This window comes from Falco peregrinus, chromosome 3 (assembly GCF_023634155.1).
Source record: "Falco peregrinus isolate bFalPer1 chromosome 3, bFalPer1.pri, whole genome shotgun sequence".
Taxonomy (NCBI): domain Eukaryota; kingdom Metazoa; phylum Chordata; class Aves; order Falconiformes; family Falconidae; genus Falco; species Falco peregrinus.
In genome coordinates this window covers 63,627,952-63,640,707 of record NC_073723.1, presented here as the reverse complement: position 1 = coordinate 63,640,707, position 12,756 = coordinate 63,627,952, and the positions used below count along the sequence as shown (strand labels likewise).

The window sequence follows — 12,756 nt, the reverse complement described above, 5'->3', positions numbered from 1 at the left end:
TTTGACTATGAATCACTGGTAATTATTCCAAGAACAGCTTTCCAGCCAACTGTGCACCCACCTTGTAGCCCATATTGCCACCTTGTTTATGAAAGGGTGAAAAGCCTTTAACAGTATATCAAGATATACTATGTCTCTGCTTACAGGGAAATTAGGCTTGTCTGACAAGGTACCTTCTGGAAAAAACCATGCAAATTCATTTATCATATTATTATCTACTAGCTATTCTTTTTTTTTAAAAAAAAAAGATCAGTTGATTATTTGATTCAAACTTTTTTCCTCTAAGAATTTAAGATAAGCTATCTCCTCCAAAGGGGAAAAAGAATGACCCAGGAAATTTTACATGTAGGTGCAGTGTTTGCTCTTTCACAGCTTGTTTGAACCTAGACTGTCCTCCAAATGCTCTCCAGTGTAACCACTAATTGTTCAGACATTGCTTCAGCTATTTCACCCTGTTGCAGAGACAATTCAATAAGCTCCCGCTTGTTCTAAAATACCTATTATCTCATTACTTTACCATCAGTTCTATTCCTGCACTAGTTGGAATACTTACTTACCTTTCTCAAGGTAGCAGTCCTTTGCTTGCCACCTGATTACAAGTCACCCTTTTGGGCAAAGCATGATGCAAAACATTATCATTAAATACTTGGTCCTCTCTGCAGCACCACATCATGAGTTTTGTCATTCCCTCTCAACTAGCAGTCCGGAAACTCAGCTCTCCTTTTATTACTGCTGAGAAAACAGCATGATTCCTTGTTACCATGTCCTTTAATAGTTGTTCTATGTTTTGTGCCTTGGCCTACCCCATTTGGCCGTTGGATTCTTCTAATGTTCTTTTATACTCATCTCCAGTAACGTATCTACCTTCCACTTTCTGTATGAGTTTTTAGATCATGCAGTTTTGTCTCTTCTTACACTTTTTCATTGGGACACCTTCTATTTGTGCTTTTATTATTCTTTACTGTGACTGGAAAATAAAAAGTTAGTTCCTTTAGAAATTGCCCGTCTTTCTGAATTTCTTCGGTTTGTTTGCCAAGAAATGTTACCTATCACTTCTATGAGCTGCAATCTACTTGCTTGCATACTATTGCTTTTATTCTCATGTTCACTCTTCTCTTCTTCTGAAAAATGATAGGCTCACTCTTTCATGATTGCTGTACTCAAATTGCCTTTTACTATCATAGGCTCAGCCATCTCTTTCCTAATCAAGCCTAGGAGTACTTCCCTTCCATTGCCTTTTCTATATTCGGTAATCCTGAACCTATTATACTTACATGATCTGCTGAGATTAGTATTTAGCCAGTAAAGTGAAAAAGCTCTAACCATAAGCTATGTTTTGGTAATACATAATGAAGTGACTGGATGAGCCCATCTCTTGGAACAAGAGCCATCTGCAAAAAAGGGCAGCTTTGGCATCTGTGCCAGTAAAATGAGCATGCAGACAGGATCAAAGTATCTCCTAGCCTTAACTGTAAGCCTTTCTAGGTCACAGCAATTAGCAAGGTGGAAAGGAGGTTTATGAAATACTCCAAAGGTGGCTACACAGAGGCATCACCCTCACAAGCTTCTTTTGCCAGCACTCTGTTCAGTTGTAAATTGAAATGATTACTCTGATTGTTGCAATAGCTGCAGTCACTTAGCATGCCTAGATTCAGTGTTGACACTGCACAGGTTTCAGGTATCAAAGCTTTTTCTGTACAAATTAACTCCCTCCTGCATGTGGTCACGCCCCCTCTGCTGCTAGCAGCTACTGTTTTCTCCTACAGCTCAACTGGCATTCCAATAAAACAGAAGGAGCAGTATAGCCAGGATCAGAGGAGCAACCATATGCACGTGCCATTACACTTTAATTGCAACTCTTAAATTAGCATAACAGTCCTACCAATTTTTCTAAGAAATACATACCTACCCACCTTTTACTGCTGAATGCATTATATAAATCTAACAAGGAACAAGAAAGATCTCCAAAAAGCAAATGCAGATATCAATTTGATACAAATTAGAAGAAACAGAAGTCCTTGCCTTCTCTTCATATAAAGCAATGAGATTTCAACCTGTTTCCCCTACAAGTCTCCTGCCTGTTCCCTTTACAAATCTCCTGAATATACGGTGCAACCTAACATTTAATAATTCTTTAGTACAGCTACCAAGATTTGAAAATGTTTATTAACATGTTTACCTGAGGGCAACACCAAAAGAATGTAAGAATTCTTTACAAGAGACAAAGCAACCTTCATGCTGTTAAAGTCTCCAGAATAGGTCTGAATCTACTGGGTTGCCACCACAATCTGACTGTTGTCCTGGGCCTCCAGGGATCCCAGTTTCATCTCCCTGAATTTTATGCAGCACTGTTTGCCAGGTCCCTTCCACCCAGCAGCAGCCACGAGGTTACAGCTTTCTGACACTCTGCTGCCCCAGCACCCTCACCACAGTGCCAACAACACCTACCTTCTGGGACGTAAGTGATAGGCTGACGAGCGTAAAGCTGGAAAGAAAAGAATATTGCAAGGGTGCTAAAAGTAATAAGGTTTTCAGCAAAGGAGAGAGCCAAGAAGGCTGGTAAGGAAGAGAACAGATATCTACACAGTAGGAATTCTCGTGGAGAGCAAAGGAGAGGCAAAAACTTCCTGGGAATGAGCTGAGGGCTGGCAGAGAGCAGGGAGGAGGAAGATGCACAAACAGGACAAGAACGGCAGCAGGGAGCTGTAGGAGCATGCTGCCGGCCAGGCAGAGGAAGGAGGGCCCTGCGGTGGTCCCAGACTTCACATCTCCCATCAGCACTGGAGCAGAGGTGGAGAAAAGCTTCCCATTTCCTCTCCCTTCAAGACCTGTCTCATTGACATGCATGGAAACCGTATTGTAAATCAAAGCAACACGAGGTGAGGCAGAGAGTTCAGAACTCCACTACCGCTCCAAACCAACGCGCTGGTGCAGACAGGCGGACACAGAGCTGCTGCCCCACTGCAGCCAGAAGGGTGGGACCAGGCTCTGAGGGTGGATCTGCTTTGGGAAGGGACAAAGTGGGAGTCTGCCCATAGGGAGACTAACGGTTGTGCTGTTCCTTTCCTGGGAGGAGCTCCTCAAACAGCAAGCAGCCCAGGGTAAAGCAGCCCGAGACACAAAATGATCTTCCCATACATATATCCCACAATCCAGCAAACTTACTCGGAAGGTACACATTTTAAATTGGAAGCATAAACGTCCTGGACATCACTAACTTTCACTCTGGTACTAATCCATTAGCTAGACCTACTAAAGCAAGAGAAACACCCAACTGATTTTCTACTCATTTCGCGCAGGGTCTTAGCTGGCTGCCAGACGTGGAAAGAAAGCAGCAGGATCTTCTGATCCCCATTTCCTTCTCCCACCTCTCAAATCAGAAACCAGAAAGCAATGAATGAACTCCAGTGGACTTTACGCTAGAGGGAGCTTTCCTTAGAGAGACACACCACCTTGGCGTCCTCTTTCTCATTACATTATTTTCAAGGTATGTGCAGGGAAATACACTGCACTCAGGTGAAACAGTTACCCTTTAAACCCTCCAGTTTTACTAGTTAGGCATCGCAGCATGCCAATGGTGCAGGGCAGGAGGGAGAAGGTACCTGGCGAGTTCTGCCCAGAGATGTGCTCTGGCTGGTAACGCTCAACACTGACACGCTTCTGAGAAGCCTCCTGATATGAACTGCGTCCATCCTGCACCCGCACCAAGCTGCCATGCTTAACACAAGAGCAACTTCACAGACTACATTTTATACTGACCCAGGAGGCTACTCATAGTTAAGCTGTTAATCTATTAATGAGTACTTTAAGGAGGAAAGCTGAGATACACCTTTCCTAATGCTTGTGGCCATCCGTTTCTGAGGGCCTGAAATACAAGCAAACTGTGTTACTCACTGTTAATACAAGCGTTGAACTGTTCCTCAAGAGAACTGTTTTAAAATACTATTTAAACTGAAAGCACCATAAGGTACTAACGACAGTGAGGACCTGTTCAATTTATTTTCTGAACTCCAGTAAACTGCCCCAAAATGATGAGCTGCACTAGAACATAATTCCTTACCTGTGAAAGCATTCGTGGCCTGAAAACCAGCTTCCTGCATACTGCTCTCCCAGCGAAGCTTGAGATTCCCGTCTTAACCTGTCCTTACTGGAGACAACTGCTGAGCTTGGAGCTGTCAAGTCACTTCCATCTTAGCTCGTCAGAGTCCATTTCTCTTTCCATTCCCGTATTGGGCACCATCCTGTTCCCACCTGATCCCAGGTCTTTCAATCTGTAGGCAGAGGGGATCTGCACTCAACCTAAGCAGGAAGCGTTGGACAGTCCCATTAACCAGCCAGCCAGAGGATTTGGGCCATGATAAATGAAGCAAATCGCCTGCCAAGACTTTATTTCCCTTTTACAATTAAGTTCTAATCCTCTGTTCATCCAGCACCATTTTTTCAGGTCTTGGCCAATGGTGATGTTCAATTGTCTCTCCTCTCTTGTGTTCCTCTCTCCTCAGGCACGCTCACTGAGAAATTAAAAAAGAAGAGATTATGTATCCTGATGACCTGTAGCAACACTAAAATTAACAGACTCCAGGGAACAAAAACCCAACACACATTATCAGGGATTGATTGTACACATTAAAGGAGATCTTCAGAAGGCAAATACTGCGATTTTGCTGAGATGCAAAGTGTGACCACACAGCTCTTTGAAGTGCAAAGAGGAACAGTGCTGAGGGTGTCATATGCATCTCTGAGAACATGATATGATTTACATTTCAAAAGCCATATTTAGCAGAGATGGGGGCAGCAATACAATAACAAAATTGCAGTTAAAAGGGAAAAGGAAAAATACTCAAGGCTCTCAAGTCTAGTCTATGCAAAACCACAGTGAGATTATCAGCATTTCATATAGCTGCTTCCCTTCTTTTCTGGAGCAGTAAAAGAGCGCGCTTGTCTGCCAACACTATGTATGCCATTCTAACAGTCTTCTGCGGTTAAAAAGCTTTGTATGTCTTGCTGTCGATTATCTCTTTAAAATCTCAATTGTAACACAGATGATGCAATTCGGATGTCTTCAAACATTCCGTAAGGTTAAAAACACCCACAGGCTACACAAGAGAAAGGAGGTAACATTTTTCTTCATACTACTACTTCTGCATAGCATGGGTATCTGCAGCTCAATGAAAACTAGAGCTGTTGCACACCCAGCTTTTAAAAACCAGGATACATTTACTTTTATGGGGTGAAGATGAACAGCAGACAGGCACATGTTTAGGGAGAAGATTATTTTAGAAAACAAGGAAGAAAAGAGGACTTGGAGGAGAACCCACTCACTCCCCAGCCATCCTGTCCCTTCACGTAACAATGCTTGGCTCACTATCTCTATCAGTGACACAGGCAGCTTGAAACTACATCCGTGATTATCTTACGATCTACTAATGGATTTCAGCTGTGTCTAGCCAGGGCCTGCAGTATTGGATGGAACTAAGGTCAACCTTCTACAGCAGTCCACATCAGAGGGTGCCAGTGTCACTGTCAGTCCCAGCACCTGCTGTCTTGTGAACAGTGCAAGTCCAGGCTCAGCAGGCAGGTGTGAATATCCCACCAGCTGTCCCCCAGCCTCACCTCACACTTCATCTTGACCTGCAAGATCGAGAGACTACCTTATACCCTGAAGCGTAAGGCTGAATATCCCTGATGGTCCAAAACTGTAGAGAAGATTCTCATGCTCCTTGGGGAACTTTCTGCTCTGCAGGCAGCGCGAGTGCACAGCCAGCCAGCCCTTCGGGGCTTCATTAGGGCCCTTTCCTGGGCGACAAAATGGGTCTCTGCTCAGGTGTGTCACTGAAACCAAGTGAGCCTGACACCTAATGAATGTTGGTTTTCCTCAGAACACACTGAATGAAAGCTAGCTGCTAACAAAGATAAATTTTCTATCTTAATGATGTTACTGCTTTTTTTGCCAATTTTATGACACTAGTATTACTGAAGAACACACATTTTTGTCTCAAAATACAGCAGAGGACTGACTCATTACTTACTTGTATTCAAATCTAGTAATTTTCACTCAAATCAAATAAGGTTACAGAACAGATTTACAATGTTCCCACCATTTCTTACCCAAACATCTCAACTTAATAGAGGAGAAAGTAAAAATTAAGGAAAAAACCAAAGGCACTAACAAAAAGAACACCCTTACATGTAGCTCCTTCTATGAGAAAAAGCTGCATAAACATTTTTTAGAATAGTGTTTAAAATGGCATTATTCCTGAATGTCAGGTCCCCAAGATGTTTTTTCAGCCCTTCAAAGTGCTCTATACAACTAATATCCATTTCATATGAGGTTATTTTATTCCAAAATAAATATAACTGATCAAGTATAATACACATACACCACAGCATATATTTCTCTTGGCTCTTAAGATTGTGCTATCTATTCTGTAATGACTACAGATGGATGCCACACTCATTTCCCAAGCTTTTTCTCTAGAGGCCTGAGTTTCTTCTATATTTATAAGACCAGGTCCATATTCGCATTCACATTTTCAGCCTTGTAACTTTTGATTTTGATTTATAAATCTACAATTTTGATCCCTTCTATTTTCAACATTTAAGTTTCTCTCCCCATCCTACAGATGCTCAAGAGATGTTACCTTCGCATCCAGGGAAATTCTCTTACTGTTACATCTTTGTATTAGGTATAATACAATTCTGATTCTTAAAAGAATAAAATACTTTCACTTTCTTGAAAATTAACTTTTCATTAAAAGGACTATTTTCCACATTTCTGCTAAACTAGTTAAGAACCCAACAGTGCTGAAGAAACTCTGACACAGGCACTTTCAGCAACCACTGCTTCTTCAGACAGAAAGATGTAATTTGAACAACATAACAGACATTGAAACACAGAGTTTATTCAAAGCTTAAAATTTAAATGGTAGTGCCCTGCATCAGGTTTAAGTCCTCTCTTAAGGACGCAAGGGAAAGAAGATACTGGTATCTCTCGATTGCCCTAAGAGAGCAGTATCTGTCACTGCAAAAGTACTTTCCTCCCTTGACAGATAACGAACTCAGAGGTGGCTAGCAGGACACACTAAGGAAAAGAAGCAGGCTGCTGGGGCAGGACAGTGCAGTGCTCAGTGCTTGCTGGGTCTCCTCGCAGCTCATAACCAAGTTCAGTACTTATAAAATGCTTCACAAGTACAGCTAAGCAGGCTTTTTAATGGGTATTTTCAACAAGCAGACCTTCCATTAGTCCCATTTGCACAATAGTTCCAGGTCTCTCAGATTTTGAATGCATCCAGGTGAAGATGACAAAGCAGCCCAGACGACACTACAGCACATCAGGAAAATGGCAAATTCAATTTTTAACAGCACACAGAGCCATGACCTTTCTATTGTACTTTAGGTTATTCGGAAATCTTCCATTAAAGCTGAACTGATACTTAAAGAGGAAGTTTGTGTTTGTTTCCTAACAGACTGGCATGTTTTGCACGCACAGAATGGGTCAGGACCTCTACTGACACATTTAGGTGTGCCTCAGCCAACTCCAGTGAAGCTATGCATTTATTCTTTTATACCAGTGTGGTGCAGAAATGTAAAACCAACCTGCTTAAAGGATTGAAAAGTGAAAATACATACCTGAAAATGAGTGTGGAAAGCAAACAACACTGATAAAACTACAATAAAGTGTGATCTTTGATGCAACTATTGAATTTTTCACAACCTGCAGAGACCCTGGTGGGAACGTGTTCCATTATACTGATCAGATGGCAAAGAGAAAATGTAGACTAGAAAGACTAGAGATTCTCTCTTTGCTCCATCTGTTACCTCCTTTCCAATTGCAACAGGAATTCCACTTCTGCTTTCATTCATACACTGCAGTGTTATATGAATCTTAGAAGCAAACTAAAGCAAAACATTGTGTTTTATAAATACGTAGCTGTGCTATAAAGATTTTCAGCTGTCACGCACTTCCATGATTGAATACCTAGAGAAAAATAAAATCAGTTTGTTTTCATCCTCTCCACTTGCCTCAGATTTGGTCCTGGGAAAGACACCACCATCTGAACCTTACACAAACTGGAAACAGAAAATATTTTGACAATTTAACACCTTATTGGAGTTCCATATTCTCATGGTATATTTAGCTAGTCAACCTGCTCTTCCTCTTTTCTAAACATTTGAAGACGCATATTAAAGAACCACTGTAGAAAAGTATCTGAGAGAGAAAAATAGCCATTGAGTGTCATTAAATCCTGCAATAACATTTACACTTTGCCAGATATTGTGCAGCCATCAGTCAGGACCAAGCCTGGTGGAACTTGCACTGAAAGAAGTGAAACACTGCTTTTTCCAAGACTGGTATCTCTGCAATGTCTTGAAAAACTCAAAAGCACCGGCTGACATGTAAAAGCTGCAACCTGGAGTTTTTGTTTGGTTTTTTTATTCCCCATTTCCTTTCACTAGATACAGTCTGCTTCTCTGGCCGTGTGCTGTTGCTCCCACAGAGGCATTAAGAACTCACAGGATGTGTTGTCAGAAGAGCTCCAGCCATGGGAAGCATTTCCTGTGATAGCCCTTGGCACAAGACATCCTAAAGGACAGCATTTCACTAAGGTGTTCAACAGATTTCGCAACAGGAGTATCTGCAGAGTAAGCCCACACATCTACATTTTTTAGAAGGTTACTGAACAGTTTTGCAAGCTGTGGTTTAATTTAACTTAATCACGGGAGGACTCACTGCTTGAGTTTCTGGCTTTCAGGTGAGAGAAGTGAAGAGGGGAGAGCGCCTGGGCTAACCCACGCTGCTCTCGCAGTGGTCCCTGCAGAAGGCAGGTGCCAAACGGGGGCAGACCTCCTGTGGGAGCTCCGGCAGCCCCCGGCAACCCTTGGTGGCTAAAAGCAGAAGAAATGCTGGCCAAGCCGGCAGCGTGATTGCAGCTCAATGGGAGATTTTAAGCGTGTCTCCAAGTTCAAGGAAAAAACTAAGTTGTCCTGACTGAAGCCAGGACAAGTATTGAACTATCCATGTGCTTAAATAATTCACTGAAGTAAGGCCTAGACTTCCTATACATTAAGGCAGCACAGACTTGGGATATATATTTAAGACGTTTTTGGATGAAAAAGCACTTCCAACATTTTGTTTTTATTCTAAAGTTTGCTAAAGCAATTTAAAATGAAGCATATGTACACACATACAGCTCACCCCTCCATCTCCTTTTGGATTCACCAAGTTTTCCAGGCTTTGGCTTTCCTTCTCATAGACTTCTAAACTAGATATACTAATATCTACTAGTTATACCTACTCTTTTTTAGATGGTAAGGCCTGTGTTTTACTGCGTGATCCTCATTTATGTTATTTTCTTCTCTCTATACAAGATACCATTGCACCAGTGTTAAATGAATCCTGGGTTCCTGGGGAACAGTATGCTCCGTAACTCAAAGACCACTTAAAAAACTCAAGGTGACTTTCACAGCAGACCCTACGCAAATCAAACAGAAACCCAGATGTTTAAAATGTTTATCTATTCGCATCTTCCTCACACACACATATACCTTCTTTTTTTTCACTTTCTATCTTCAGTATTTGTATAGGTCAGTCGTGATTTTTTAAACAGCTCCTGTATTTCACTTCCTTGGTGCATTTCAGTGACATATAAAATGAGTTTGTATGTTACATTATACATATTTATATTCCTACAGACACTTTCAGATACTCTTCAGCTTGTTTAGGAATAGTGCCCAAGCTTCTTTTTACTTCTTTTCTGTTACAGCACTCCCTGAATTGGGGCAAATGGAGGACAACCAAAGTGAGGTGTGGTCTTTTCCGCATTAGTTGAAGCAGGAAACAGGGCTCATGAAGAGGGCATATGGCCAAAAGCAAGCATCATTTTTTTCTAGCCTGTTAAGAAAATGTTCTATAAAGCAAAATATATCTCCAATGCCAATGCCAGCACACACTGCAAAAACCACTACAGACAAGGCCCAGTTTAAAAGAAAAATAATTAATGTTTTGGTACAGACATTTCTCCTCCTCCTCCTGTTTATTTCTTTTCGGAGCGAAGCAACAAACTGAAGCAATGATACAAAAGTTGGTCTGTTTAGTAGCTTTATGCCAAGTGAATAGCCTCTGGTAATCAGATAGCAAGGAGTATTTCACTTGAAGAAATCTTACAAATAACTGATAACACAAAGGAGCATGCCACATTTCCTTCCATTTATCTTGTGAAGTGAAATAATTAATTTGGGTCCTCTCTTTTCTGTCTCTATGAACAAACTAAAGAGCCAGACATTTTATCATAGCTGTGCTGACAGAATGCAGTAAAACCCCAGTGGAAAAATTTACTAACCTCTCCACGACAAGCTATTGGATTGGGATGAGATAATTACTGGGAGAAATTGTACAAGCTGTGTTATGCAGGGCAAATGAAAAGATTGCATTGTTTATTTCTGGACCTTAATAAAACTATAATTACCAGAAGTTGTCAAGAGAAATCATTAATCATGCTGTTCTATGAACCTGACCACTCAAGAGAAAAACCTGAGCTCTGAATTTTATTTGCCAAAATAACAAAAAGGTAGTAAAAGCAGAATCCAGTCTCAATTAATCTTTTTCCAAAGCAACACTGGGTCAGTATTTGAATTTGCAAAAGGCTGGTAAAAGCAAAAATTGCATTAAGCAGACTGGAAATAAGATCACAAGTTTTTGACTGGTGCTGCCCCAGAATCCCAGGGGATTCTGCGTATCTCAAGACTTTGAGTATCCATCATCCACCTACACTCCAAAGGGCATTTAGCATCCCTGCACACCACTGGAAAAATTGTGGTTGTGAGTCATAGCTGCAGAACCTGACCACCCTGATAAGCAGCAGTAGGATAGTTACTGGTTTAACCAGGCAAGTTACTAGTTTAATTCTGCTGTGCCACGTAGGATGCATAAGCAAGGAGGAAACACCTTAGGAGAGCACAACATGGCCACACTGCCAATCTGCTGCCAAGACCATTATCAATGTGGAGCCTAAGCTTAAGATGAGAGACACTTTTCTCTCCTCCTCCTCTCCCACAGCAACTCACTGCTGCTTCAACAAAATGTTTCTTCTGGCTTCCTTTCACCTCAATTTGAGAACCCACCACACAGACGCAAACAATGTAAGTTTTTTACAAGATCTCCATTTTCCAAGTGTGCATCACACATTTCGTAGCTTTTCACCAGCCATAACAAGTTCCCAAGTTCTTTATCTAGGTTTTCAAGTGTAACAGGAGCACATGGTCATTTGCCATCTCCACTGACAGATCTCGCACAAAAGAAGCAAATGGGCAGTGCTCTTCTCCCGCAGCAGATGATAGTTATGTCAGCCATTCCCATCATCTAGGAAGTCCAGCGTTACCCTTCCTCTCTCCACTGACAGCACCTTTTGGGTGAGGGCATCGCACCCACCAGGGGAAGGGTGCACAGCTGAAACCAGCCCCTCCCACTGAACTGGTTAGAGAAGCCGAAAATACTAATATACACAATGAAGATACAGACACACCTACCTATTTTGCTCATAAAAAGCAGGCTGTGTGGCTCTAGCCAAGCTGCACTTTATTTGTGAAGGTAGAAACATGTGCACTCTGACTGTTCTGGAAAGAAAATGCAGAAGACAGTTATCTCCCGTGTGAAAATCTCAAGAAGTGTATGGACATCGAATGGTGGAGTCCTCCCACTGAACAGTATTGGGGACTATGGAAGTAAATATGTATGGGAATCTGAAAATTCGGAGATTAATAGGAAGAATTATCCAACATTATTACAAGTTCTGTCAAAACACTTAGGATGAATGAAAAAGCAGAATACAATGCTCATCTTGGCGAATGCAAAATGCAGAAGAGAACAGTGAACCTGTGCTAACTGTAATGAAAAATGAAACGGTGCTGAAGAAACACTCAAGGGGCATGGAAGCTATTGGAGAATAAAACTACTGTCTTGGAGAAAAAAACTACTATCTGTACAGCACTTGGGTTTGCTGCATACACCACTGGGAAGCAAGGGTGCTCAGCCACTCTCAAGAAGGATATGGCATCCTATGCACTTGGGCCACGACCAAAGAAAATCCTCTCCTGCTAAAGAATAAAACATGAACTATACAATTGAATTAGCATAAACTGCCACCACACTAATTTAAGAGGCACTTTTAAGAATTTCCTAACTTTCTGGAAGACTGTATCAGTCAGTCCTATGAAAGTCCATCTGCTGTGAGCAGCAGCTGTTCAGGAGGGTGGGGAACATAGGAGAATGGCCCACTACTATTTTATACACATTACTGCACAAAGCTAGTTCTCATTTCCTGCAAATCAAGCCATGCCACAAGAATTCATCTGGTTTATTTAGTGTCTCAGGAGCCAACATCATCTGCACGCTGCATGAAGAAATGCAAATAGAACATTATCCAGACAAACAAAACCCAGTTTAAAGAAACCATACACAGCACTGGGCACATCAGCTGCAGGGTGTTCCCAGCATTACTGGGGGCAGCACAGGAGACGCTGGCATTCTGCAATACAGCTGCAGTCACTGCAAGAAGTCAGTCACACGCGTATGCCTCTTCTAACCTAAAGAAGGTGTGCAACTATTTCAGACTGCCTATATAGATCATTTACTGTACAAAGCAATTTTACTTCTAGTACCACAGAAAACTTAAAAAGATATGAGTGTATCCAGAAAGGACCCTTGTTACAACAATACCTAAAACTTCTCCCACAGAATTGCACCAGATTTTAGATGAC

At 41.7% G+C, this 12,756-nt stretch overlaps 1 protein-coding gene across 3 annotated transcripts in view; it reads right to left on the bottom strand.

Annotated features, from left to right (window-relative positions):
- The window catches only part of LDLRAD4 (low density lipoprotein receptor class A domain containing 4), a 294,851-nt gene that overhangs the window by 186,055 nt on the left and 96,040 nt on the right, over positions 1 to 12,756 (bottom strand). For all 3 annotated transcript variants that reach the window (XM_055800311.1, XM_055800309.1, XM_055800310.1), the window contains one exon: positions 4,061 to 4,511. In XM_055800311.1, coding sequence (XP_055656286.1) covers positions 4,061 to 4,100 — 40 coding nt within the window. In that variant the 5' untranslated portion in view covers positions 4,101 to 4,511. The remainder of the gene's footprint in view (positions 1 to 4,060; positions 4,512 to 12,756) is intronic.